Source organism: Centropristis striata, chromosome 22 (genome assembly GCF_030273125.1).
Source record: "Centropristis striata isolate RG_2023a ecotype Rhode Island chromosome 22, C.striata_1.0, whole genome shotgun sequence".
In the NCBI taxonomy this organism is placed as follows: Eukaryota; Metazoa; Chordata; class Actinopteri; order Perciformes; family Serranidae; genus Centropristis; species Centropristis striata.
This window is the reverse complement of record NC_081538.1, coordinates 6,376,736-6,404,700: the sequence shown is the minus strand read 5'-3', so window position 1 is coordinate 6,404,700 and position 27,965 is coordinate 6,376,736. Positions and strand designations below refer to the sequence as shown.

Below are 27,965 nucleotides of genomic sequence, written 5' to 3'. Positions count from 1 at the left end.
ATAAATAAAAACATGCCTGGGGGAAATTAAGTGCATTTATACAGTGTAGTGTTGGAGAGGGCACATCTATGGAAGCATAATGCATTCACAAAACTGGTCTGCTTTTCTGAACTGTGTTAATCTCTGAATTAATAAACTAATTAGAATTCTGAGAAAAGTTTTCATAGAAAGAAATATTCTCCATATCTCATTATTTGTCATTTAAAGTAAGATGATGATCTATTAATTAGCATTATTAACAGCAGAATGTTCAAGTTTTTCTGAATTGATTAGAAAATTGTGTTATTTTTTTCTGAATAATTAGATAATTATCTCACTAATTTAGAAAAACAAGGGCAGAATATATTGCTTTGAAATCCCTGCTCTGTTTTGTAATTAATTATTTAACTATCTCATTCATTTAAAAAAAAAAAAAAAATTTCCTTTAAAAACTTTTCTCAGAATTCCGACATCACAATCTTATGAATTAACATTTTTGTGTGGATAGACGTGGATACATCTCATTTATAGTTATCTTGAATGACTAACTTTTTAGAGTTGCTTTTCATTTGTAATAAGTGCAACTGTGTCTCCATAATGACACCTTTGCTTTTCAACTTATTAGAGAGGAGGGTTAAACGGAATATGCGTAAACGTTTTCCAAGCGCGTCGATATCACAGCGCCGCCTGTGCGTAAAAATAAAAGGCTGGGTAATATATTTATTAGCACGTCTGTCGGGCGTGGCTGGCTTGTCTGCCGGGGGGCTGTAGCCGTAGTCTGCTCCGGGGCTGCTGGATGCTCCGTGATGGATGAGAAGTGACAGATCGGGGTTAGCCGCCAGGGGAGTGCATTTTCTTCCAGCGCACGGTCCTATCCGAGGAGAAAGCAGAGAGGAGGTGAGACACTGGACGCAGAGGAGGAAGGGACGAGAAACAGACCGATTTCCACCCCTCCTCTTTTTCCCTCTCTGTCACTCTCTCTCTCTCTCCACTCCCGCGCATCACAACCTAGTGGGCTTTACCCGGACTGCACCGCATTGCCGCTGCTGCTGCTGCTGCTGCCAGCCGACCCAGCCCACTAAACTAACGCACCAACATACAGAGAGCAGAAGGGAGGGAATCTGCTCTTTTTAGATGCTGTTAAACACAGCTGGAAACTGGATGCTGTGTGGATTGTGTGGCTGGATATGCAGCAATCCCATCTTCACCTCTCTTTGCCTCTTTCTCTCTGGATCCGGACTCTGATTCGCTGTCCTGCTCGCTAATGTCAACACTTCTTAAACGGGAGTGACTCCGGGAGATTTGGAGATTACTGCATAGCGCAAGACAAGAAAATTAGGATATAAGTTTGTGCACAGCTCACGTCATGAATGTAACAGCTTACTTGTAACCGTGAGCTCCCCACTGTGCTGCTTCCAACATGGGTGTTGACTGAATGGAGGAGTCTCCCCGCGCTGCAACAGAGATATGAAGATGCACTTATGAGGATTAAAACTGCGCTCAATAATTCCTGGACCATGCAGATTCTGCCACCTAGGACGTTATTTGTGTTATTAGCCCATGCACATGTTTTATTATCTGTGAGAAATAATGGTGAAGTACGAGTTAAAGAGGACAGCAACACCAGCACATACTCTGCAAGGACTTTCCACGGGTCACTCCGGGAGAGTCACCAAAACAAAGCCTGGGATCGTGCGCTCTCGCCGGGGTACGCCACAGGTGCGTCCTCGGCGGAGATGCAGGCGCAGCGGGCAATTATCCGAGGGGCCCTTAACTCCACTACTCATCCCTGGAAGAGGGTAATTGCTGGAGAAACGAGGCGAATTGGACACAACAAACGCGACTTCACTAGGACTGTGACACCCGTGGAGGATCCCAACGCTGTCTCACATTGGGACCCGACGCGCCACCACAATAAGAGGATAAAGTTGAATGGCGGTCTTAGTAGTACGGGGACGCCAGCAGGTGGACACTACAATGCGGCTAAGCTCTCTTCAATGGGCCGGGGAGACGAAGGAGGGGGACCCGAGGAGGGCGACAGGCACAAGAGAGGCACAAAAGACGAGCAGAAGAAAGCCACGAAGAGGGGGAGAAACCGGCTGAACAAAAGCTCAGGGGTTTTGGCTCAGCCTCACGCGTCGCCGTGGGAACCCATCCCCAAGCCGGTGGCCCTCACCTCCACCGACCTGCCCTTTGACCTCTTCACCAGGAGGAACGAGTTCTTCACTTTCAGAGAGGAGAACCCCTGGGACGCCACGCCGATCACCCCTCCCAGCTCGCACGATTTCGGGGACGAGATCAAGAACCCCTTTTACCCGGTGACAAGCGAGACTTATGGCGCGTACGCGATCACATGCGTCTCCGGGGTTATTTTCTTGGTGGGGATAGCGGGCAACATTGCCATCCTGTGCATCGTGTGCCAGAACTACTACATGAAGAGCATCTCCAACTCACTGCTGGCCAATTTGGCTGTCTGGGATTTTGTGCTCATCTTCTTCTGCTTGCCCATGGTGGTTTTTCATGAGCTGACAAAGTCCTGGCTGCTGGGGGAATTCACCTGCAAAGTGGTGCCCTATGTGGAGGTAAATGTATTATTTTTTTTCTTATTGTATGCTGCTATGAATGAAACAATTATTTCATGTGGGAGGGAAGTTTTGAAGCAAAGCCTGCAGGCGGTAGTGCCTTCTGCAGGGATGACAAGTGATAAATGGGGCTCAATCACAGCCATTTACACATTATCCACCTTGTCCAAATGTGATCAGACATCTTTAGGCGAGGCATGGGGCAAAAATGTTTTTCGTGCACTGGTCAATTTTAAGATTGTGGGCTACTTTGCTTCTATAAGATCTAAAATGCACACTTAGGAGTTCATTTTACTACCTTTGTCCAATGGATCTATAAAAATCTCCTAAATTAATCAAAAGTTAGCATTAGATAATGCCTCATTTGCATTTTTAAACCCAACATTTCAGAAAACTTGTAATACAAAAAGTAATTGTCTTATTATAAGTAATTAACTGGGGGAAATTCATGGTGATATCTATTAGTTAAAAATGATACCCCATTCACCTGGTGTCTCTAGCCCTCAGGGACAATAGACTGATCAGTTGGTCTGTCGGGTATGGAAATTAAGTTTCACACTCTCGTTGCCTAAATTGACTTAAAGAGTTGAGTTTCGCCTTTAATCCCTGACTCGTCAGAAAGAACACAGCCATGGCTATAGGATGTCGCCTCAGCCAATAACAAGGAGACTCTGTTTGTCACTTGTGCACCTGCTACTGGAGAGAGAGAGCCTCACCTAGCCCTCAAGGCGTGTAGGCCACACACACACACACACACACACACACACATATACACATACACACCAGGATGTAAGGTAATAGCTCACTATCTGCCATGCCCTCTGACTTAAACATAACACTCTTCTCCTGTTGATTTTACGGTATATACAGCTGCTAGGATATAATAATATAGGCAACCTGTCCACACACACTTTCCTTGTTCTTGTTTTTCTGTTCGTGTTGAAGAGGAGCGGATGGATGCTAGACAGGTTGTTTACACCGTGTTGATACCTTTCCCTTTGTGTGCTCACTGCAATTACACCAGTGTCAGATTCAGCAGCAGCAAGGTGAAGGTCTTTTGTGTAAAACAGGGGTTTCCAGCTCAGGGGTCTTAAGCCTGTTTTTTGAATGGCCATTGTCACAACATGGCTGTAGGAGGGGACAAAGAAGGGAGATAGAAGATATGATTTTCAAGGATTTGTCTTCATGAATACATCATAAAGTTAAACATCTAAGCAAATTGAAAGCAGTGAAGTTAGTTGGCATCCGAGGTGCAGAAAAGGAGGACAGAAAATGTGATCAAACTCAGAAAAGACTAGACGTCAGGGGAGGGAGAGAGTCTGACATCTTCCAGCTTCTATAGCGAGCCAGAACAGGTGACAGGAATGTGACTCTCCGCCCTCCAGAGACGACAGAGCCGGCAGACAGGGACGGCTGTCACATCATGAAGTGATAATGTGAGCAGGTGAACAATATGTTATTATCCACAAACCAGCTTTCATGCAAGAATATCCATACCTTATTAATTTATGGAGGTTGGGATTGGATTTTCACAAAAACTCCCATAGCTTATTACAGACAGATGCAAAGGCCAGCTTCTGGAGCTGCATCATATATTTTAATAAAATATATATTTCAGTGGGAAAGAGTCTTTTATGAATCCAATCCTTTTGTCTGGTCTTTTGTAATGCAGGTATGTAACCTCTAAGACGATGATGCCACTAGCTCTGCAGGAAAATAGGTCACAACTGGAGAAAGACGAATATGCTTTGTAGTCACGGCCTACAAGTATGCTCATGTTCACATTAGGGCTGGGCATGGAGAAAATCACAGTATTTTGATATTTGATATTGATACAGCAACAATATTGCACATTTGTCTGTTCGTGCTTCCACAATATATATATACCCAATTAACTGTTTGATTAATAATCATCAGTAATGTGGATATAATGATTTGGCCGGTAAAGACAAATAATCCAACAGTTAGAACAGTGGTTAGTTCAGAAAACTTTACTGAAATGCAGCTTTTAAAACCAGGGAAAAGACATTATATATTACAATATCCATAACCAAAGACCATAATAGTCTCATATCAAGATGTTGATGTAATATCAATATACTGCTAATAATCTAATTCACATAAAATTGGGGTGCAGTGTGAGCAGGAGCAGCCTTTCTAATGCCAAATCATCAGATTATCTGTATTTGCACCATCTTTCTGGCTCCCCAGGCTATTTTCTCACTGACCATACAGTATCTAATTTGCAATTTTATTAACAAACACCTTGTGAGTGCATACAGTGTCATGTTTTTAATTATTGGAGGATCAGGGGAAGACAAAGCCCCTCCCTATGTTATTGCATATGAGCTACCCAAGGACCACAGGATATTATTTAATAACTTTAATAACCTACTTCCCGCACATAGATGGACCAAATGGCTACTTTTAATGCAGGGTATGCATGTGTGTACTATAAAACACATGTTCATATGGAGTAATAAATGCACAGAGACAAGTGAATATATATCAGGACATGTGCACTGGGGGCCTGTCTGTGCTCATAGTGTCTTCACTGTGTGTGTGTGTGTGTGTGTGTGTGTGTGTGTGTGTGCGGGCATGTGTCAAAACAGGCCGTGAGTAATGCAGCCTGGGGTTCACTCTCTCCCTGTGGAGCATTCAGAGAAACACACACACACACACACACACACACACACCCACACACACACACACACCCTATGAAGTGACTTTATTCTTCACTTAACCCAAATTCAGTCAGGGGGAATGTCAACATTTGGCCTCAAATAAAGACACACATTGTCACACAGGCTTGAAATCTCCCCACAGCACTGTCACACACACACACACACACACACACACACGAAAACCCAACTTCATGTGTCCATGCATCCATAATCAGAAGGTGGTATAGATAATGTATTGCTGTCCCCCTGAGAGAGGAGCCTCCCATTGTGCTGCCTTCAGTAAATCTTGTTTTACTCAGTGTTTAGTAGAGCGTGGAATCGTCCAAACCTCAAAGAGAAAGCAATTTTAGGTGTGAGATGTGAGAAAACACAGCAGGGAAATTGTAAGAATGCTGCACAAAATAAAGATGTGGGTTACAGCCAGCCTGCATTATTTCAGATAGGCTCCTGTTTCATGCTGCTGTCATTTCAAACGACCCCTCTAGGTAGTGATGCACAGAGCAGAAAATTCTGGCAAAACTAATGGGCAATAATTGGGTTTTCGCACCTGGCAGTTGATTAGGATAAGACTTGAAAGTAGGCTAAAATAACAAATAACCGGTGCAGTAAGCATTTCTTAACCCAGAGGGGGAAATGAGTCATTTGTCAAGGTTCATTCAGAACTGTGCTGCTGTAGCGCAGTGATTTTACAAACTTTTTGTCTAATTACCCCGAAATAAATACATGCTGACGAATCACTATCTGAAAAGGCAAGTACAGAATGGTAGGCTTTAGTAGAAATGTAAAAAAAAATTGTATCATTATCATGCAACATTGCTTTTTATTGGGGGATGCCTATGGGCTCAATATTTATTGTTCAGCAGCATAAAAAAAACAGGTGTTCACAAGAACATAATGATGATGCTAGTAAATAAAATAGACACTGGTTGTTGTGGTACCTGGGAACTTCTAAGTGCAGTATAAAGTGTGTATAGAATGTGTAGATGAACTCATAAAACTATTTATAATGCAATAAATAGACCTATATAATTTATATAGGCATGTTTCAGATTTGTAAAACCCTGCTTATATGGTCATGATGCATTTTTCTGAATTATTAATGACTGCTCCTATTAGTAGACGGAGACTGTCTGTGTTCACACCTTCTTTTTTAAACCTGATTTACAGCTAATTGCAAATCTCCATCATGGGAGATAAATCTAGCAACTCCCTGCAGACTCATTGTCTCCTTAGTGGTATATTGGCAATTCCACTAATAGTCCTGCCGTGTCACTGTTACCATACCCTGTGTAGTTTCAGCCATAATGGCTTGTACTGGTTGATAGTATACATGCAAAGATAGGTTTTCTAATTTCAATTTCAAGTTTACAAATTTCAGTGATAATTCCTGCTTGGAATTTTTTTTTTCTCTACTGGTCTCCCCTCAAAAAAGACCCCATAGGTTTGTACCATTCTGCGGTTTGTAGGCAGCAAAATAGACTCATATTTACATTTTAGATTGTCTTCAGCTGCCCTCTAGTGGCCTTAATAATATGAATGACAGCGATGCAGAGTTTAAATCAGAGTTGGATGGGCCACACAGGCGACTTTTATCCAGGAAAACTGGGTTTGTGTTCCATGTGAAAACAAAAGTAAAGCAAGTGATTTAAACATCACGAAACTTCCATGCATCACGTTTTGTGCATCACATGTTTACGTAACTATGTCACTTCCGGTAGTCATGTTACCCTCATAATTACTTCACTTCTGGCATTCACATACATTTATTTGCTGTTTAAAGTGTCTTTTGTAATGCCATACCAGGATTTTCCCCCCTAAACCTAGGTCAGTGGTTTTGCCTAAATCAAACAAAACTGCAGTCTTATTTTCAGCCACGAACCTACGGATATGTTTAATGACGTGCGCTATTTTTAGAATGATCTGCTCTGTACCGCAAATGGGCCATTATGCGTGGTTTTGATAAATTGCCTATTCTGTCATTCAGGTTGGAGATCTTGTCGGATGGACACATAAACTAAGCACAAATAAAAAATAATCGGCCACGAATACTTCACATGAACACTATTCATACAAGCAGCTATATGAATTTACGACAGTTGCAACATCTTTCCAATAAAAGGATCCAGTAGATTTGTGCAGACGCTACCTTCAGGAGAGTCCTGAACTAGACTCATGCTTCCTCCGATACATGAGGAGCTAGCAGACCGCTTCTTGTCACCTGACAGGTGGAGTTTCCCCAGTAGGACGTAGCGCGTGGGAGGATCACAGTATTCCCACCGGTTCTTTTCCACTATAGGAGGCACTATAGCGACCAGGATCACTGCATGTTTTTGTGAGAGAGAGAAACCTCACGGGACAAGGGGAGCACATGCAAACTTGCCGACCCCAACCAGCCCCATGGGCGTTGGTGACGTGGAGGACACGCCTCCAACGCCCACAGCGTAAATGTTTACACAGTGCATATGTCTAGGACATTTATTGTGAAAGGTATGAACAGAACGAGTGGATCAACAGGTCCTATTGTTTTGACCTTGATGCCTTTATTTTCAGTGCAAAATCGCAGGGGAAAAAAAGACTTTATTACAGAAAAAAAAACCCTGCTCACTGTCATATTACATCCTGTTTGAAAGTACTCATGAGACAGTGTGAGAAAATGTATTGAAATGCTTATTAATCAAGCAAAAGAAATGTCCCCAGTTAGTAAGTGCCTTAAGTGTTAGGTCACTGTTTGGAAATGTTATTAAGTACTTATATGTTAAAATATGAACTTAAAGGACAGAACCTCCCAATTAATTTCCAGTTGAATTCCCTCTTTAGCATTATTCTTCTCCTAATACTTCACCATATTAACTGCCTGGTGAATCCTTTACTTTGTCTGCCTATACTCGGCTGTGCAGTACAGTACAATAGCCTATAGTCAGAAACTGTAGGCTGTCTTTGCTATGGTACAGTGGGCTTCAGTAGCCGGAGAGAGAGAGAGAGAGAGAGAGAGAGAGAGAGAGAGAGAGAGAGAGAGTGAGAGAGAAACTGAGCAGGAGAGAGGCTGAGGAAAGTGAGAAAGAAATAGATTGGGAGAGAGAAAGAGAAAAGGACTGCATGGAGCCACAGAGGGCCAGAGGTAGACCCATGTATTGTGCAGAAATTGGTGGTAATGGCAGGACATACATCAGCTTGACACATTCACATTCACTCTCCTGACTCACACACACACACACACACACACACACACACACACAAATTCTTTCAAGTCAGGATTACAAATTCGGTTTCTCTGCATGGTTCTGTAGGAATATGTGGCCGTTTCTCAAGACCAGGAGAGGCCTCGTCCAAATACTGATTTTACTCCTGTATTCTAAAGCGAAAACTTCTCCAGATGAGCAGGATAATTACTATCGCTATCACTGTAATTTAATCTCCTTTTTACGTTAAGAAAGTCGATGAAAAAGCTCCTTCTATACATACATGTTTATCCATCTAGCCCGTAGACACACACACACACACACACAAACACACACACACACACACACACACACTGATCATCCAGATGGGTGGGATGGCCTTCCCTCTACTGATCACTGCCCACGGCTCCTCCCTCCCCCCCTCTCTCTGCATCAGCTATCTGTGATTAGAAACAGGCCTCAGGGGGAACACACACACACACACACACACACACACACACACACACGTACTTACAGTATGGAAGCCTTTTGGCAAACACACAGACAGATTTTTGCTTATACGCTGAGTGCACACATACAGTTACAGTGCAGACACACACAGAGTTAGAGCACCATCACACACTCCTGGTCTCGTGCCCTCTGCCTTTCTCAGCCCGTCTAGCAGACACGCGAATGATCGTTAATTGGAAGATATGTAAATTATTCAGGGTATATAATTAGCGGCTTTCCATAATGCATGACGGTGAGTCCATTCAGTCAGCTCTTTGTCCGTGGATGAGTAGATATTGTGTTTTGAATGATGAGACAAGACCACACAACAGCATGAAGCGAAGATTAGGGTTGCTGTTGGATGCAATTAACCAAATTGATAATTATCCATCTAAATATGAAAAATTCATTGGATGATTACCATTATGAATTAGGTTTGTTGGTGAAATGAAAATGAACAGCGTATCAGTTTCAGATTGACGCAGAACAGGCCGACCTGTAGCTAACCTCAATGGAATAGAATAGAAAACAATAGAAGAGAATATGAGAGCTGCATTTTTGTATTGCCTCCAGCGTAACACTTTTGGGCAGGGATCAATGATTTGGAACTTGACTTTTCTAGCAGCTGCTGTACGCTGAGAGCAAAATGATTTTTTATTTTTTTTCGTGTCTGGGGGAGATCTGACACAGGTCAGGATATAATTTAATGGAAGAGAAATTTATTGGGCCCCAGACATGCTGTAAAAGGCTGTAAAAGGCAGAAAGCAACACCATTGAGCCAAACACCGGATGAATTGTTGCTGTTAATTTAATTGAAGAAAAGAAAGATGAATTTTTTTGTGCTCGCCCTAGTTTTTTTTGTGAATTCTATGGATGTCTGTTCCCAGCTGGTACAGACTGTTCTCATTCTGTTCATGGACTAGAATGGGTTTGAAATGAAAGTTTGTTCTTTAGCTTGGAAACAGAAGCCAATCTTAGCACACACCTAATCCTGGAGCTTTCGATCACATCACACAGTTGTCCCACATCCACACCTCGAAGCTGCCCAGTACCATGGCAGTCTCATCTGCTGGCAAACTGAGCAGCTCCACTGGAGCGATTGGGGTTAACAGGGCCTTGCTCAAGGGCACCTCAAGGGTGGAAATAAGGGAGGAAACCACTGCTCATTCACCTACCCAAACCACTTTTATCCTTCCAGTCTGGGGGTGGAAACGACGAGCTTCCAGTCACAAACGTTGGACATATCAAGGGGAATTTGTGTTGATAATGTTTTTGTCAAGCTAGAATAGAATAGAATAGAAAATAATATAGTACAGTACAATGAAACACAATATAAACTGTAACAAAGAGAGCTATGGCCTTTCAAGTTCTACCCTCTAACATCATCAGAGAAAGATCTTTATCAGCCCAGAAGGAAGGATTTACCGACATGTCTCTCTGCCTTAATAATTCTGCATAAATGTGGAGACACACTTACTCATAAATGTGCATGCATGCTCCACAACATCAGTTTTCTGTCCCTCCTTCCTGCACACACAGCCCAGCTGTTAGACGGATGGTCGCTGTCAGTGGCAGGGTGTCTCTGGTTAGAGTTATGGTCTGCTGGAGCCTGCACTGGGTCACACACTACAGATGGAATAACCCTTTGTGTCCCTGGCTCATTGCTATAAGACTGAATGTGTGTGTGTGCATTGCTGTTGTTGTTGTGTCTCCACATTAGCCCATTCATCACCTGATAACGCCCATTACCCACTGACAGTGGCGGTAGTCACAGTATGGCCGCACAGGCTCCACCAGTCCTTGTTAAAACCCAATTAATAACAGGAGGCCTTTGTGCCACCAGCTCACAGGACCTTTAATCAGAAAGTTAATGGGCCGTTATTAAAACAGCACCAGGGGAAAATGTCTTTCTCACCTGCTGCGCCGATAGACAGCTAGACATGTGTTGTGGATGAAAGGGCTTTTTATGTTCTGTTTTTTTTTCCATTTCAGTCCTTGAAGTCCAAGGTTGAGAGAGAAATATATAATGTGAAGTGGGAAAACAGCTTTTCACAAGCTGTATGTCAGCAGACGAAGGTAAAAGAGAGTAGGTAAAAGGCAACAGGTAAAGAAAATAGTTCAAATAAAAACACGAAAATACGGAAAACAGCACGTAATAGTTTTTCAAAGTCTACAGGATGTTGCTGACGAGTTCTTGGCACAATCTCTACCCGCCAATCCCAGAACACTACAATAAAAAACAAGAGATAATGTACTCCGATACCAGGGATCCCTGTCTTTATCTGCCACCCAAATCACAAATCACCCGCCCCCCCAATGTCTATTCCTGGGAGTGGTGAGCTAAAATAAGCTGTGACAAAAGCCCCATAAGTCAAGGCCCCGGCCACCAGACCCTGGGGATCCTCCAAACACAGGTGTGGCACTAGAAAGGGACACCAGTTTCCCTTCTCTGGGTGAGGTGGGTACAGCTACTTTCTGGATGATTCATATTGGAGTCAGTGAATTGCTCTTAGTGCAGCCCTTCCCCTGGGAACATCTTGGAAGACCCCACCAAAAGCTATTGCCCCCAACAACAAAGCTCTCAGGGTCACAGGGGCACTGACCATTCCACCACATCACGATGGGGTCTTGTGGGGACACTAATTTAGGAAACGCTCCTATGGGTTGTAACAAACAAACAAACTGTGTGGTCGAATGATTAGGAGAAGTGGGATTTCCCAAAATGTCTAACTTTTCTTTTAATGAGAGACTGGGGGCATATAAAGTGAATTTTGCTCAATGGGGAAAATTCATAACAGTTTAAATAAGAAGTAAGATTTAAATAATATCTTAGAAGTGTTATTTCCACCCTGACGCGAGCAGGCCTGTCATATGCCAGAAGGTGAAATGAACACGACAGGGTCAAGCCTGCTGTTTGGGGAAAATGCCACATTAACATTGTTAATCATTCTGCACATGTCATGGCTTATTTCTCTGTTCCTGTCACTTTGGACTGCTACTGTCGCTGATGTGTTCCCCTGCTATTGTTCTGTAATCGCTCATTTCTTTCTTTCTTTCTTTCTCCCACTCTTTTGCCTTTTCCATTCTTCTGTCCATATTTCTCTGTCCCCCATTTGCATAACCTCCTTTCACAAACACGCACAGCTTCATCACCACCAGGCCTGACTCTTGGACTCTTTCTTTCTCTCTCATCTCTCCTCCAGTACAAAGCTATGCTTGTTCATCCTGCCCTCACTCTCCACCCCAACACGCTGATCAAAGCTGGGTTTCCGGGTCTTCCATGACAGCCTTTAAAGCCATTCCAGTTCTGTTGTTCCAGCCATGAAATATTCACTATGTGCAAGCACCTGTCCATGTGTACTGGATAGGTATTACTGTGTTCACGCAAAGCCACCACATATGGGAATACAGGTTTTATTGTTGCATATGTTTACAGATAAAGAAGTGGATCACAAGGAGCTTGATATGATGAATATTTTACTATTAGAATAAAGAAAAAAACTTTACTTTTTAGGGATGTAGAGCCAATCTCCTGGGGCCAATTAAAACATTTTTAACTGACAAGAACCAGCTGTCAAAAACACCTCATTGTTCTCCAATAAAACACTAACAACTATTCGTAACACGCAGTGATACAATGTGTTAGCTGCGGAGTGGGATGGAGAAATAAAATAGCAGAGAGCAATTTCAGTGAATGGTATCCACACTGACGGATGAGTCAGAGAATGAAGTGAGCAGAATTGCTGTGGGTCTGTATCAGTGCGTTTGTATATTATTCATAGTGGAGACAGGGAGAGGCTGTCAAAATCCTGTTTAAACTTTAGTGCCATAACTGGCAGTACTTCAGGGATTTTACACAAAACACACCAGGGCACAATAAAGAAGTTTATATTTCATTACGCAATAGAATTAATTGGATTTTAATCTTTTCCCCTAGGTCAAGGTGCCATCAGTTTAAAGGGCCATTTGAAACTCAATATCTGATAGAGGTGAGCAGAGGTGAGGGAAAAAATCGATACAGTACAGCATTGCGATATTTTACGTGTCAATATTATATTGATTCATGGCTGCTAAGAATCGATATTTAGCGTTCCAATGGCCGACAGTATTTTCTCACTTTAAGGACTATACTGAAATGGCATCATATGAAACTAGAATTTCTTAGGAATCTAAAACCACCATGTATGTAAGGATGTCGTGTCAGGAAGTTGTCGAAATAACGCTGCAAAGTTAGGCTTTTTTTTTTTTTCATTCAAAAAAATTCAGAGTAGTGAAGCTTAAAGTTGAGGAAAGTTTGAGAAAATGCTGCAATTGTTGTCACCCATACATGTTTGATATCAGTTAAGTTCCGTTTGACTGAATACTTTCTTGGTCAGTCTGTGGGTTTGACTCTCATTGTGGAGGAATGACTGAAGTGAGATGAATAGACTAGAATAGAGAATTTTCATAAGATGACGGTAAACAGTAAATCGCAATATTTTGTGCTTTAAATGCTTAAAATCCCAATAATATCGTATCGTGATATCGGGATAAAATTGTATCATGGGTTTATTGCAATATCTACATGTATTAAAGGACCAAAGGTTACAGATTGCACCCAAGTGAATATCTTCTGCTCAACCCTCCCTTTCCATGAGGGTTGGAGAACTACGATGACCTTTAGGTAACGTAAAAATGCAAAAGGCCATTTCCAAAGTCAGTGTTTGGTTTGTCCCTTTTGGTCTTCTGTAAAAACATCATCCCTATGTTCCCTCAGACCTATTTTATTGTATTATTAATCTGAGAGAACATAGACACACTCCCAACATTGCTGGGCAACATGGGGGACTCCATGGAAGACAGTAAATGCGAGAACGTAAACTAAGCTAAGATAATATCAGAATAAGCTCAGTGTGGTGGCTCTGGCTGTCACTATCGTGGCAGTACCTGACTCTGCCGAACTCCTGATCCTAAAATGGGTGAAGAGGTGGATGGTGGCTAAGCTGAAGCACTGAAACACTCTCTGACAGTTCCCACCTGTCACTCGAGGCCGCCATGCCCTTAATAATGCATAACTTTAAGCCTTAATATAATTTAAACAGGTGAGTTATATAAGAATTAACCCCTGTACAGTTGTTGTGGACTGGTAAACCAGCTGTTGAGACAAAAAACATTTTGTTGTACCAGGCTGTAAACAAGTTTATTTTGCTGTAAAGTTGAGCTTTTCAACATGGGGGTCTATGGGAATATGGGGCCAGCCTCGAGTTGCCATTCGAGGAACTGCAGTTTTTGGTACTTCAGTGTTGGCTTAATTTTCTAGCTTTTGGTGATTAAACACTAATGAAAACATTCCTGTGAACATTATATTCCATTTCTGCTAATAGATTCCCCTTAAATCCTACAGGCTGCTCCTTTAACTGCTTAATTCATGTTGCTTTAACTCTGCCTTTTGGACAGTTGTAACAGCTTGTCTTTCTGTGACGCAAGTTTTTTGCAACTAGTGCAATCAAAACAAATGCAAATCCTTGAATTTAACGTGAGCATGATTGACTCTGAGCTCTTTATAATTTACCATTTCTGTTGTTTTTAACAGCACCTGTAAACACTGATCAAAATAAGCTTAGCTCAAGCCTGCAGCACAGTCACCTGCTTTTATTCAAATTTTTTTGGTGCCTGGCTTTCCGAGCAGAAGTAACGAAGTGCAAGATGACAACATCTGCAAAGTGCACTCAATATTATGACACCTGCCCAAAACACCTAAAGGATTAATCTGTCCAGAGTGTGGATAAACCACTCACATAAACAGGCTTAAATGTACTGGAAAAATTGCTCTTAAAAAGCTAATGAATAATTATTGTTCTGCTTTGGCTGAATTTCAAAACAATTCGCTACAATGACAGGTACAAGAGATTGTGGCGCATGGGCAGGTAATAAACTGTCACGGTCACATTGATCATAGTTACAGTACAGAGTGCTGGAGCATGTTAGTGGTTTATCTACCCCACTTACCTCATCACTGTTTCCTTCATTAGTCCGGTTAGGCAATCATGTGTGTCAGAGGGTCAGTGTGTGTGTGTGTGTGTGTGTGTGAGGCCTAGATACACAGAACATCTTGCAGTGTGTGTACATCTATATCTGTCCAGGAAGTATGTGTTTGGAGCACTAAAGCCGTGGCTCACTGGGGCCATCTGGGAAGCTGGCTGTTGTAATTAAATTTGATATGAAGGGAGGAAAGGAAGGAGGGATGTATAAAGGGGAACAAAGGGTGAGGGGGGAAAGGAGAGAAGAAGAAAAAGAGGAGGGATAAGTGAGTCAGATGGAGAAAAGGTACATGTAAGCAAGGTGAGACAGGATGGAGGTCGAGGGGGGATCAGTGGCTGCTCTGGCAGATTTTAATGCTTGAGGCAAAATCGTGGAGGGAGCTGGTTCATGTCAGGACACACACACGCACACACACACACACACACACACACACACACACACTCCAGCTGCAGAGGACTGGTTTGCAGGGTGCCCACTCTGCCAAAATGACTGTTAATCCAACAGATGCTTTCACATGCTGAGGAAATTTGTCAGCTCTCTGACAATTGCAATTGCTTTTTTCTTATTATTTTTTTTACATCAAAAATGTGGAGGCGATGGCAGGCAATTAGCTTGTTACATGAAGGTTTTGAGTGAAACATTAACAGGAAATCAGTGGATTGTTTAGGAAGTTTGTTAATTAGGAAGATTCACTGAAGAAGCAGTGTGAAAATGCATTTGAATGAATGAGTGCCATGCTTATAATCCACCCTGTCACTTGCTTGCTCTGTCTTGTCTCACTCTCTTCCTGTGCCTCTCTCACACAAACACACATTCAGGGATGCTACACAGTGTTAAATAGCAGCTTACAGCCTGCCATTGTGCTTCTGTTGCTCCACTGCTTGTAATTGCACCAGTGTCAGATGCACCGAAAGACCATTACTGTGTGTCCTGCTGTTTATTTATGTGGCTGGTGGCTGACTTGTCAGCCTGCAGAAAGTCCTTTGTTCGTGTGTGATGCCAGGGGAATACATGTTTACTTCACCTCCAGCAGCCCTTCTTTAAGATTCTGCAAGATAATGTCAGACATTTTCTACATTTGAGATAATTTTGTCAGTTCCTTGTTATTCTTTTATTCATTTAAGACTAGGGACCTGACAACCTCAACAAGCCCAGCCCATCTGGCAGCTGAAATGACTAGATTATCTCTAGAATGACGCTATTGTTAGATTAAGTTTTTCTCTATTATGTTTTCCTATAGCCTTGTGCCATTTCATGCATAGAGTTTTAAGATAATAAAAGCTCCTGAGACAACTTCCTGTAGATGTATTGTACACACTGATTAAAATGACTCTTCTTTGTGTGTTTCCTCAGGTGGCCTCCCTCGGTGTGACTACCTTCACCCTGTGCGCTCTGTGCATCGACCGCTTCCGTGCAGCCACCAATGTCCAGATGTACTACGAAATGATTGAGAACTGCACCTCCACTACCGCTAAGCTAGCTGTCATCTGGATCGGTGCCCTCCTATTGGCCCTCCCAGAGCTCCTCATCAGACAGCTGGTGATAGAGGACACAGGAATCCCAGATGAGCCTCCTGTTGAACGCTGTACTATCAGGATATCCACCTCGCTCCCCGACATGCTCTACGTGCTGGGTCTGACCTACCAGGGCGCTCGACTTTGGTGGTGCTTCGGCTGCTACTTTTGCCTCCCGACCCTCTTCACCATTGGGTGCTCTTTGGTGACGGCCCGCAAGATCCGGCGTGCGGAGCAGGCCAGCGTTCGCAGCAACAAGAAGCAGATCCGGTTGGAGAGCCAGATGAACTGCACCGTCGTGGCGCTGGCGATCGTCTACGGTGCGTGCGTGGTGCCCGAGAACATCTGCAACATCGTTTCTGCGTACATGGCGGCCGGTGTTCCTGAGCACACCATGTCTGTCCTCCATCTTCTCTCCCAGCTGCTGCTCTTCTGTCGGGCCGCTGTGACGCCGGCGCTGCTGCTGCTCCTGTGTCGCCCGCTGGGCAGGGCCTTCCTGGACTGCTGCTGTTGCTGCTGCTGCTGTAACCACGCGCCCTCCTCGGCCACCGCCAGCGACGATAATGAACACGAGTGTACCACCGAGCTGGAGCTGTCGCCGTTCAGCACCATCCGCAGGGAGCTCAGTAACTACACACCTGCAGGCTCCAACTGCTAAACTGACATTCCTCATCAGGGATGGAGATTTCACTAGCCTGCCATTCGCCTTTGGCAGACTCGGCTAGGAGAGATATGCCTTACCTAGTCACATTTTTAAATGGGTGCATGAATGAAGTCGGACACTGAATAATCACCAGTGTCCTACGTCGTCAACTTTCATTCCTTACAATAATTCTGTACATTTACAGTAACTGTATAACCCTAATTTCCCAGGAAAGCTAACAAAATTGTCTCTCACTCATGCCCTGGGGTGCTCTTAAAACAGGGTCAGTACATATTTTTATCAATCCTGCCTGAAACCTTTAAAACTTACAAACCTCCCTGCTGTAGACCTTGTATGCCTAAATATCTTTGGACAGCTGGGATGGCCTCTGAACCTGTCTGATGTCCAGTTCCTCACAAGAGTTTGGATCAGGTGGATTCTTTTAGATTCTGAAGCAGGAAAACATGTTCCCCCACAGGTCTCATGATGTAAGTGGCAGGTAAAGGTAATAGTATTTAGACTGTACAATGTACATAGGGAAATATACAGAAAAAATCACAATGTGTTCTGTTAAAAATGAATGAAACAGTTTCTGATAATAAGTGTATTCGGCCCCCATAAATAATATTTATGTATGGGAAACTATCTAAAGGGAGACATAATTAATGCCAATCACCTTCTAAATGTGTCACTGTTGAAATTATGGGCTAATTAATCACAGAGTGCAACCTTGTATTATAACTCAAATACAGCATCCAGCAAAACATGTGGGCTGACACTGCCTATAGAAATACATGACTGGATTTACAGTCATCAGCTGTAAATGTACAGTTCGTGTAATGCTGCACACACGGGAACAAGGCTTACGATAATTAAACTAGCGCAGGGCGTCTCTGCAGTGATGACAGTTTGCCAGAGGAAACCACAGAGGGGAGAGCGGATTTGAGGATCCAAATGTACACAACAACACTTACACTGTATATTGAAAAATATCCAGGTGACTCAAACACAACTGGGCTGGTCTCAGAGATACACAACCAAGGACTCAAGTGGAATTAAAAGGTTCGGAATGGACTAATTGAAATCCAATTAGAGTTGAATGGAGCGGAATGGAATTGGATGAACCACTACAGATTAAATGGAACGGAGTGAATATGAAAAGTGATGGAACATAGCAGCGTGGAGTATAATTGAAAGGGATGGACTCAGCGTGGACTGGACTGATCATAAATATCTGCACTACACTGTTGTATCATGTTACGCCTTACACTTTGGGCTGTATATATACTGTACACTTTCTTTGGTGCTCTTATGATGAATGCACTGTAAACAACAAATCCATCGGGTCGACTTAGAATCGCAAGTAATTGAGCTGCGCACTACCTTTTTGGTCAAGAAGACAGATTACAGTTGTCTGTGGGTTACATAAGCAAAAGTGGGGTAAAAGAAAAATAAAAAAATCAATGTGGGAGCTTCACGGAGCTGCCATGTAGACCTTTTGGAGAGATCGCCTTAATCTTTGAGAAGAAATACTGCCTTTAGTGCCGGTTGTTAAAAAAAGTAAGGTAGCACTTTATTTCACAGTACAGCAATTACTCAGTGTTTGGGAATTAATGTATGAAAAGATAATTACTAAAGATGCAATAATTAACTAGAATCCACATATTTTTAAATATGACATTGGTACAAAAATATAATTACGGGTGGTTAATTATTGTGTAACATATTAACAGGGACAGCAATTAGCAATCATTTACTAGGTAATTACAACACATTATTAAATTATTCTGACAAAAAAGTGCCAATACTGCTTAATAACAGTGTAAATACAACTGCTGGACTTTAATTTTCAAATGTATAGTAAATACAAAGTAGCTGTTTCATGTTTCTAATTATCTATTTACAATTCCTGAACTGGAAAATGAAGTGCTACCACTAGTGGGTAACTTATCTTGAAGGCAAAGCTGATTGAAAAAACCCTCCCCGAACAGTGATTGTCCAATCACAACTTAGCAATCATCTGGTGAGGAGGCCAAAGTTGCATTTACACACGCCTCAGATTTTCCCATTTCCTGAGTTGGAAAGACGTTCTTCCAACTTTGGTGTGTTCATGAACTTTAAGTCTTAATGTAGAAACAACATGGACACTACTAAATGCTTTAATCTTGTTCATTCCCTCAAAATACAAAAATAGTATGGCTTTACCTGGTGTGCTATCAAGGTTAATGCTAACAAATAGCTTTTCTAACTATTCTAGGCCACCCAGCTAACAGCTGGACAGCTAATGGCTACAACCGAATACTATATTACTAATTAAAATTGATATGCATTGCTTAAATCTCACCCAAAGTTTAATTTCTTTAAAATGTTTCTGTGTGAAACTACGTCAACTTCTGACCAACTTTCCAAGTAATTGAGGCATTTATGTGATGTCAAATTATTCCAATACCACATGAATGCAGGGTAACTTCATGCCAGGGACATAGCTTCAGTCTTTAAGCACATAATTCTGCATTTAGCTATCAAGTGCATATCAAAGATCCTTTGTACAGGGTTCTTGTTTTCAAATGAGTCAGACATAAGGATTAAAAAGTCAGCCAGAGAGTTTCTTTTTCAACTAATTCAGGCTGCTAATTTTAACTAGTTAGTTAGCTAACTAAGCTAGCTGCTAATTAAAGGTATTTAGCTAGCAGGTAATAAAATTTTCTGCAACATGCTGTTTCTGGCAGAATAATCGACACTTGCCAGCTAGAAACTAAAGGCTGCTTTTGAGTGGTAAATCTGCCATATATGCGAGAATCTAAAGCTTTACAGGCGTACCAACAGTAACCAAAGGGGGTGGGGCTTAATGGATGGTGAATTTTACAGTATGTCATCTCAAAAATCTTGCTTCTTGACCTCGAATGCCCTTTGCAGTTTCATTACCTGAGTTTTTAAGGCGAACCAATGAAATGTTTTTCACAGTGTATAAATTTACAAGTGTATTGTACTGTAAATCTGTTTTCTTAATCCCACCAATCAGACCTGGGTCAAAACAAGGTTCAAACCACTATTATGAAGTTATACTAAAAACTGAACAGCCTAAACATTTGGTACAAGGGTTGTCATGGTAGTATGTAAAGAGATTTTGGGGTCGATCAAAATTAAGCTTAAAGCCTTTATTTTGCTCGTTTAAGATAATAAATATTGCAATTGCTTTAAATATTTATAACTAAAATGACTGGCTGTGAACACTGTGATGACCCAGGTGTGATGTTCATTGGTATACTGTATATTGCAATGAATCTTTTGCATACGATTCTGCACTGCCAAACACCTTCTCTCTGTCTGTCTCTTGTGCTCTTGTGGTAGTAGCACACTATCTCTGGGTGTCTCTCTCAGCGCGGAGGTCAGTTTGCCCTCAGCTCCATCAATATAGAGAGAAGAATTTTACTACAGAACATAAATCACTAAAGGTTTGACAGCACCTAGGGCCAGTCATACTAAAAATATACACATAGTGAGAAACTGTGGATAAAGGGTGTTTTTTCCCCCCCTGCCACGGCTGGAGGCAGCAACCCTTTGGCTTTAATGAACTACAGTTTATGAGCTCCAAGAGATCCAGGTGGATGTAGCCTCTGGTTGGTGCGGCCTGCAGTTCTTCAGCTTAATAGAGGAAATGGGCAGGAACACAGCACCACTGCAACACGATGCCCCGCAGCCTGTTTGACAACTCTTTTTATTACCACCACTATCAGGCTATTGTGGGCCGATGTGTAAACCTGTCCAGGGATCCCAGTTTATATGCCCTTGCACCAGCCAAGTTTCTACCATTAGATCGCTTCAAGAGCTTTTTAGTATTTGTTTTTTTTGATGTGACAAGCGTAAACTGACCTCCTGAATCTGATTCTCTTTTTCTGCATTTTTCTGGGAGTATAGCTCATTCTAAATGGCTCAGTGTGTAGTAACGTGGTTCAAATTATTGATGAAGTGATTCTTGTAAATCAGTCAGTGAGACGTTTATTCTGAATTTTGTGAGTATCCTCTTCACTCTGAGCAAATTGTGTCTGTATTTGATACCTGAAAATGTAAGCACACGACCACTATTGTCTCTAAGTCTAGTCACTGGTTTCTAAATAGCTTTTTATATAACCAAAAAACTGTCCCTTTGTTTATCAAAGAACTTTATCTTGAAAACTGTATATTAAAATCCTAAATGTACTATTACTGCTGTGTTGACTTATTGTGTGTATTATGGTAATCTTTGTCTGTGCTGAGAGTAAGGAAAGTTGTGTTTTAGAGTGCCATCATCTTTAATCTTGTATTTTTTCACTTGACTAAAACAGAACTCTTTATAATCCAAATATCTCCTCCAGTGTATTCAAAGCAAAGAAATAATCCAGGCTCTTGCCTCCCTGCCAAAGAGTTATTGCTATGAAAATAACTGATGTTAAAGAGGTACTCCAGTGGGCGAACTTGGGAGAAAGAGACTTTAATTTCACTGTTTAGTGCGACAAAAAGATATTTAGTATGTCACATTGCATAGTATGTGGAATGCAGTAATGCCAAAAGTACCAGGATGTCTTTCTGCATCTAGTCCTATTTTGCAGTATGCAAACCAGCATGTTTTTCTGGCAATTCTGACCCACAATCCTCTGCACGGCAGAGCATACATCACATTGACTGAGCCCCCGAGACACATGACAGCTTGATGACTGGTCATTGAGCAAGAGGGTTCAAGTTCAAGGCACAATGTTATGTTGCATGCAGTGGCAATATCATGAAAAGAAGTAAAAAGTATGCAATTTGGAAAGCAGACACAGTTTTAGTATGGGTGAAGCTGTGGTGGAATGTAACTAAGTTACTCAAGTACTGTACTTTCCACATGTGTACCTCTACACTTTTATTTCACTACATTTATAGAGGCTTTTTATTCCACTACATTTAGCTGCCAGATGTAGTTACTTCTTGATGAAATTAACGTGATTAAACCCCAAATTCAACCTCATAACAGTTAATTAAGTAGTTATAACTAACTCTACCTTGACGACAGTAAAACACTGCTTACATGCATCTTACAATAATATATTTGGAATAAGTAAAACAATGTGGGTGGGTCAATTCTGCATAACGAGCACTTTTACTTTTTGATACTTTAAGTACATTTTGATGCTGATACCTTTGTAATTCAATTATTTGTTGTGTATTTGTTGAAGTTTTGAATGCAGGACTTTAACTTGTATTGCAGAAATTTCACAATGTGGTATTAGTGCTTTTACTTAAGTTAGGGATCTAAATACTTTTTCCCCAACTCGGGTCAAGCTCCTAAAACATTGGGTAGCACGATTACCACAATGCAACTCAATAGCTGCCGTTATTTTCTCATAATTTGCTCCAGAACTACAGATGACATAATGCTGTTTACACAGAGAACTTCACCATCAGAATGGTGAGCTTATTGTAAGAATTATAGCTTGTTGAAATTAAGACATTTTTCTCAATTGCTCAGTGTTCATACCTATAGAGTCACATTCTCCAGACCAAAGATGGAGAATACTGCTTCTTAGATTTAGCCATTGACTATCAGCCTGATGACTATTTAGCCTCTGGGGCCCAGGGCCAATATGTCTGGGCTTCGGGTGTAGCCAGTGGATATCCACGTAATGGATATCTGGGCCAAGACTTCCTCTTCTGTGCACCAGTAATTGTTAACAGTCTGATAAACACAAGCATTAACCAACATGAAGTCAAATGGACTGACAGGTGACACAACCATTGGAAAGTTTTGGTGACCTGCCAACTCATCTCATGTCATCACTGCTACAATCTCACAGGAGGAAATTAAAACTGTCTCGAGACTGACTACAGATAATGTTGTCTTCTCTGGTGGTCTGAGCAGCAACCAGGTCATGAAAAGTGCTAGATTGTGTAGAGATTAGTCTCTAACTTTGTCATAATTATCAAAACGAAGAGAAACAGTAGCACCGCATAAAATTCAACTATGTAAAACAAGATGTGATTATTCTATAATGTGTGAAAGAGGCGTGTAAATTCACAGTTCAATATGTGCACAAGCTTAACTACAGAAATGAAAGTTTTCTTTTGAAGAAAAACACTCTAAACTCTGTCCCTCTTTGGGAATATGTCTCAGTGTGTGTCCTCATGTCCTAATTTCCTTAAGATCCTCCCACTACAGCTGTTCTATAGCAAAGAGTCTCTTCATTTTTCTTCTCCTTCACATAACAGAGGACCCTTTAAAATATTCATCAGCAATGTATCACTGTGCTCTGTTCTCCCAACACATCCTACACACCCTCTCTCTCTCTCTCTTTCTCTCTCTCTCTCTCTCCCTCTCTCTCTCTCTTTTCTCTTTTCTCTTTTCTTTGTCTGTAGCATCCAAAGTGTTATACAACGATGACGATAGCGGCCGACGTCCTGGGTCTGCGTTTGCGATAAGAACGCAGAGCAGAACTGTTTATACCTCCTGTAACAGAATTAGCTGTCGTGTTGAAACACTGAGTAGATGCCAGAAAGCTTTCGCAACCACCAAACATGTCTTGCTTGTTCCCCCAGAGGACACCGCTCACTCCCACTGTTGTGAGGAGGTGGTCTGTTTCATTCTTTATTTACTTAGTCATGTCAAGACAGAAACTAAGGGGTTGGAGACATGTGGTGAAAAGTAAGACAGACAAAGCAGAAGCAAAAAGGAGATGTAGAATTTGTCTGTAAAAACAGTACTTTTGTGTTGTGACACAAACAGAAAAAAATGCACCATTCACTCATGTGATTTGGATAAAAAAACTCTCACAGATCAGAATAAAACACAAATGTTCGACTTAAGTTAAACTTGGTTTGCCTTCTTTAGCAGCCCGAGAGCTTCAATTGGATACACAGTATTTGTAACATCATTTTAAAAGCTTTAAATGCATTTGGGAAGTCTTAATTTTAGTGAATCGTTGTCAAATCAGTAAGTGCTAATTTTGCACTTTGAATCAATTCCACCAACCGTCTGTCATTTATCTCTCAGACAGATAATGAGAAAGCCCAATTATGAAATGTCTGATGAAAAATGAGAAATTGTTCACTTTGAAATACACCACAAGTCTTTTATCCGTTCTCTCTGCTATCTCCTCCCTACTGTCACAGAAGTAGCACTGCATGTGTGCGTGTGTGTTTGTGTGTGTGTGTGTGTGTGTGTGTGTGTGTGTGTTACAGGGCATCACGTCCTAGAAAAGCTGACAGGCGATGTGCCACTCATCTTAGTAATTTCCCCAAAACAGTTGGCCTCCTGCCAGTGCGCTCGCTCACGCTCAATCAGCCTCAATCAGCAACATACTTGCTAAAGTGTCTGCAGCCCCGACTGTGTGTGTGTGTGTGTGTGTGGCAGAGTGTGTGTGGCTGTTTGTTTCATTATGTTATTGACTTCAAAAGCCTTTTTTCCCCAATTCAGCTTCCAATTGTAGCAAAGTCTTTTCATGATCAAACACTGAGAAGTTCTGATCCAGCTTTTTCACTGTCACTGTTAAATCTCTTTCATTGTGCTTCTATTTTTGGGCTCTGAAAAACCAATTCTAGACCTTTATTATAATTATACAACAATGTACAGCTGTGTGGTTGCATTGTTCACATTGCTGGAAGAGCTGTGTCACATAAAAATGTTGGAAGGACGCCTGATTTCTATGAAAGACGAAAATCTTGACGAGCTACCAGGAAACAAGAAGAGAAACTGCCTGGATTGTTCTACTGATGTCCTGGGGTTCAACTCCCTGCTGTGTGGCAGAGGAACATACAGTCATGGAAAAAAATATTAGACCACCCTTGTTTTCTCCTTGCTTCCTTGCTCATTTAATGCCTGGTACAACTGTTTGGACAAATATAATGATAACAACAAAAAATAGCTCAAAAGAGTTTAATTTAAGAGCTGATATCTAGCCATTTTCCATGGTTTTCTTGATAATGATTTTGGTTATTATCAGTTATCATTACATTTGTTGAAATAAAATGTACCTTTAGTTGTACCAGGCATTAAAATTAACAATAAATTGAAGACAACAAAGGTCTAATATTTTTTTTTCCATGACTGTATGTTCTGTTCAATTTAGTGTGGATTTGTGGGGACAAAGGTAAAGGTTGTTGATCGGTTGATTTGTTAGCCAAACTAACACGTAATTTTAGGGTTAACTTATAATTATGCAACGTCTCACATAGGTTAAATCATGTGGTTAAGTGAAATATTTGGTTAATAAACAACTTCTTATGAACTATATGTTTGTGTTTTCATGCGAGGGGGGTCCATAATAACGAATCCTGTGACATTAACTCAGCTTGTTTCTCTGATAGCTTAAGATCCACACATACAATAAGTAAAATATTTTATCTGGTTAAAAGCTATACTTAAAATAGTTTTTTAAAAATTGTTTAAAAAGTTGATTTCTGACAGCTAGCACAAAAATATGATGCAATTGACAAGTGACTCAATGAAACGGACCATTATCTTTATTAACAAACGGTTTTCTCTAGGTTTGAAAATTGTTGAAAATATATAATAATAATCATTTAACATAGTTTGAGTTGTTTTTAGACATTGTAATGTGGAAAGGTTACATATCATTATAATATTACCCTTTAAGGAATTAATGAGTCAGAGGATAAGGTTTCAGTCTGATGACAGAAGTTAATCATTGCCAGCATCAGCTGCTGGCAGCCACAGTGGGAATAGAGAGCAGATCAGGTTACATCAGTGATGTGGCAGTTGTCATGTTTAATCTGGAATCTGTAACTTACTCTTCCATTAAGCAAACAAGTTTATTCTGGGTTGTGGATGACATCAGGAATCATCTGATCTGAGTACTGAACCCTTTAAGATATACAAGTTGTGAATATAGTGGAACACTTAGCTGCTCCAGAGTGTTTTTTAGTTGGTGGAGACCAAAACAGAGCTAAAAGAGAGTATTATTGGATTTCTGTTGGTCAGAAAGACAGAAAAATAACTTTTGATCAAGTCTGTTATGCCCCAGTCTGGGGGGCCTAGAGCACAACATGAAAAGGCCCCATCTTCCCCATCTCCCAAGTAGCCACAAACAAAGATAAGTTTGAAGAATGGGTAAATATTAATTTACAAAGAGAACTTAGGTAAATACAAATTTTCTTCAATTTAGGGGTGGACTAAAGGCCAAAATAACAAACAAAACAATTCTAGCTTAAAAATAAGAAATTTACCTGAAAAACCAAAAGATACAAAATCTTACCTCCCTACCTACTTAAACAAGAGAAAACTAGAAAACAAAACCTGGCAACCCACCCTTACTGCTCAAAACAAGGGAATTAAGTTCAAAACCACAAGTTAACTCAAAAGGTGTGAACCGGTTGGGCGAAGAGGAGGATGAGGAAAAAGCCTGCTGCCACCGACGGCCGCCATCTTGGCTCCATTTAAACCATGTGGTTCCGGCTGCAGCCAATCCCAGCCCAGGCGTGGAACCTCTCCACCAATCGCACCATGGCTATGGCACACCCCAATCTGCATGATATTGAGGCGTGGAACCTCTCCACCAATAACACCATGGCTATGGCACACTCCAATCTGCATATAAAAAGGAAAACAAAAACACAGGGCACACATACAAATGCAGTTTGCTAAACAATACCTATAATATGACCACAGTCATAACAAGTCTAATGATGCTCTAAGCTAAAAACAGAAGTGTTAGCTTACATGTACACCATAATAACTACTTAGGTGAAGATTTGTGTTTTCAGTTTACCCCACAGCTCCCAAATGGCCCACAAGCATCAGCTGCTGCAAGGCAAAATGGCAATAAAGAGCGGCTCGGGTTACATCAGGGATGTGGCAGGTGACTGCATGTGTTTAATCTGAAACTGATCAGTTTTCTTCCAGTAAGCAAACAAGTTTATAATGGGCTGTGGATGTCAACCGAAATCATCTGATCTGAGTATTCATCCACTTCAAGATGTACAATTTTTTGAAATTATTGCATTATGTACAAGTCAGGTGTCCATTTTTTTGTTTTAGTACTGTATCATTGTCTCAAAAGGGGTCAGACTGTGGCTGACGCTGCAGGATAAGAAGCTGTGGATAGAGGAAAAATGGCCACCACTGTTGCTGACAACATGTATTTATCTTCCCAGGTTTCTTTGTGCATGTAGTATTTTTGGTTGTACACAACATCAAAACACAGTCCCCAGTCCCACTGAACCTCCCTGTATAGCTTGTGTGATATATATTTGTTGTTTCAATCAATAGAGGTAAAGTACATAAAGACTATTTTGAGATTGTTCTTCTTCTCGCTGCAGGTTTTAGTGTTTGTTCAGACACACTCCCACCTTTCTGCTTTTCCAAGTGTAACTGGGCATTCATTAAAAAAAACAGGAAGTCCCAGCCAAGCAATCTGGATGGGCGAAGGTTTTTCTGGCTCTGCTTTATGAATGGTTGCTAGGTAACCAGAGAGTTAAGTTACCATCTTTCTAACTTTCTCCTGTTTTCCTTTTTTTCTGTTGTGTCTCTTGCATTGAAACACACCAGGCATTCAGGAACCATGCACTACTTACCCTTGTATTAAAACAATGTCAGATTTTACAATGTGATGGGTCCAAGCTAAGACTAATATTACTACTCTTCGGTATTTTAATTATCAATGCATCATAAGTTATCCACAACAGGTGCAAAAAAGGCATTGTGCGTTAAAACTGTTGCTGTAGCAGAACCCCTCACATATATATATATATATATAAAATGTATATTCTCTTTTACTAATTAGTTTATTCTAACCCACCTCAAATGTAATATATGTATATGTATATGTTTATTAAATGATGAAAATCAATAAAGTACATGACTTATAGTGGGAAGAATTTTTGTTTTGTAAATACACCAGCAC

At 41.2% G+C, this 27,965-nt stretch overlaps 1 protein-coding gene across 1 annotated transcript; it reads left to right on the top strand.

Moving 5' to 3' along the window:
* The first annotated feature begins 984 nt into the window (after positions 1-984).
* Positions 985-19,409, top strand: gpr37b (G protein-coupled receptor 37b). Its single transcript, XM_059325813.1, has 2 exons — positions 985-2,561; positions 16,288-19,409. The coding sequence occupies exons 1-2, from the start codon at positions 1,461-1,463 to the stop codon at positions 17,104-17,106; spliced, it is 1,920 nt and encodes a 639-aa protein (XP_059181796.1). The 5' UTR covers positions 985-1,460; the 3' UTR covers positions 17,107-19,409.
* Positions 19,410-27,965: the final 8,556 nt, after the last annotated feature.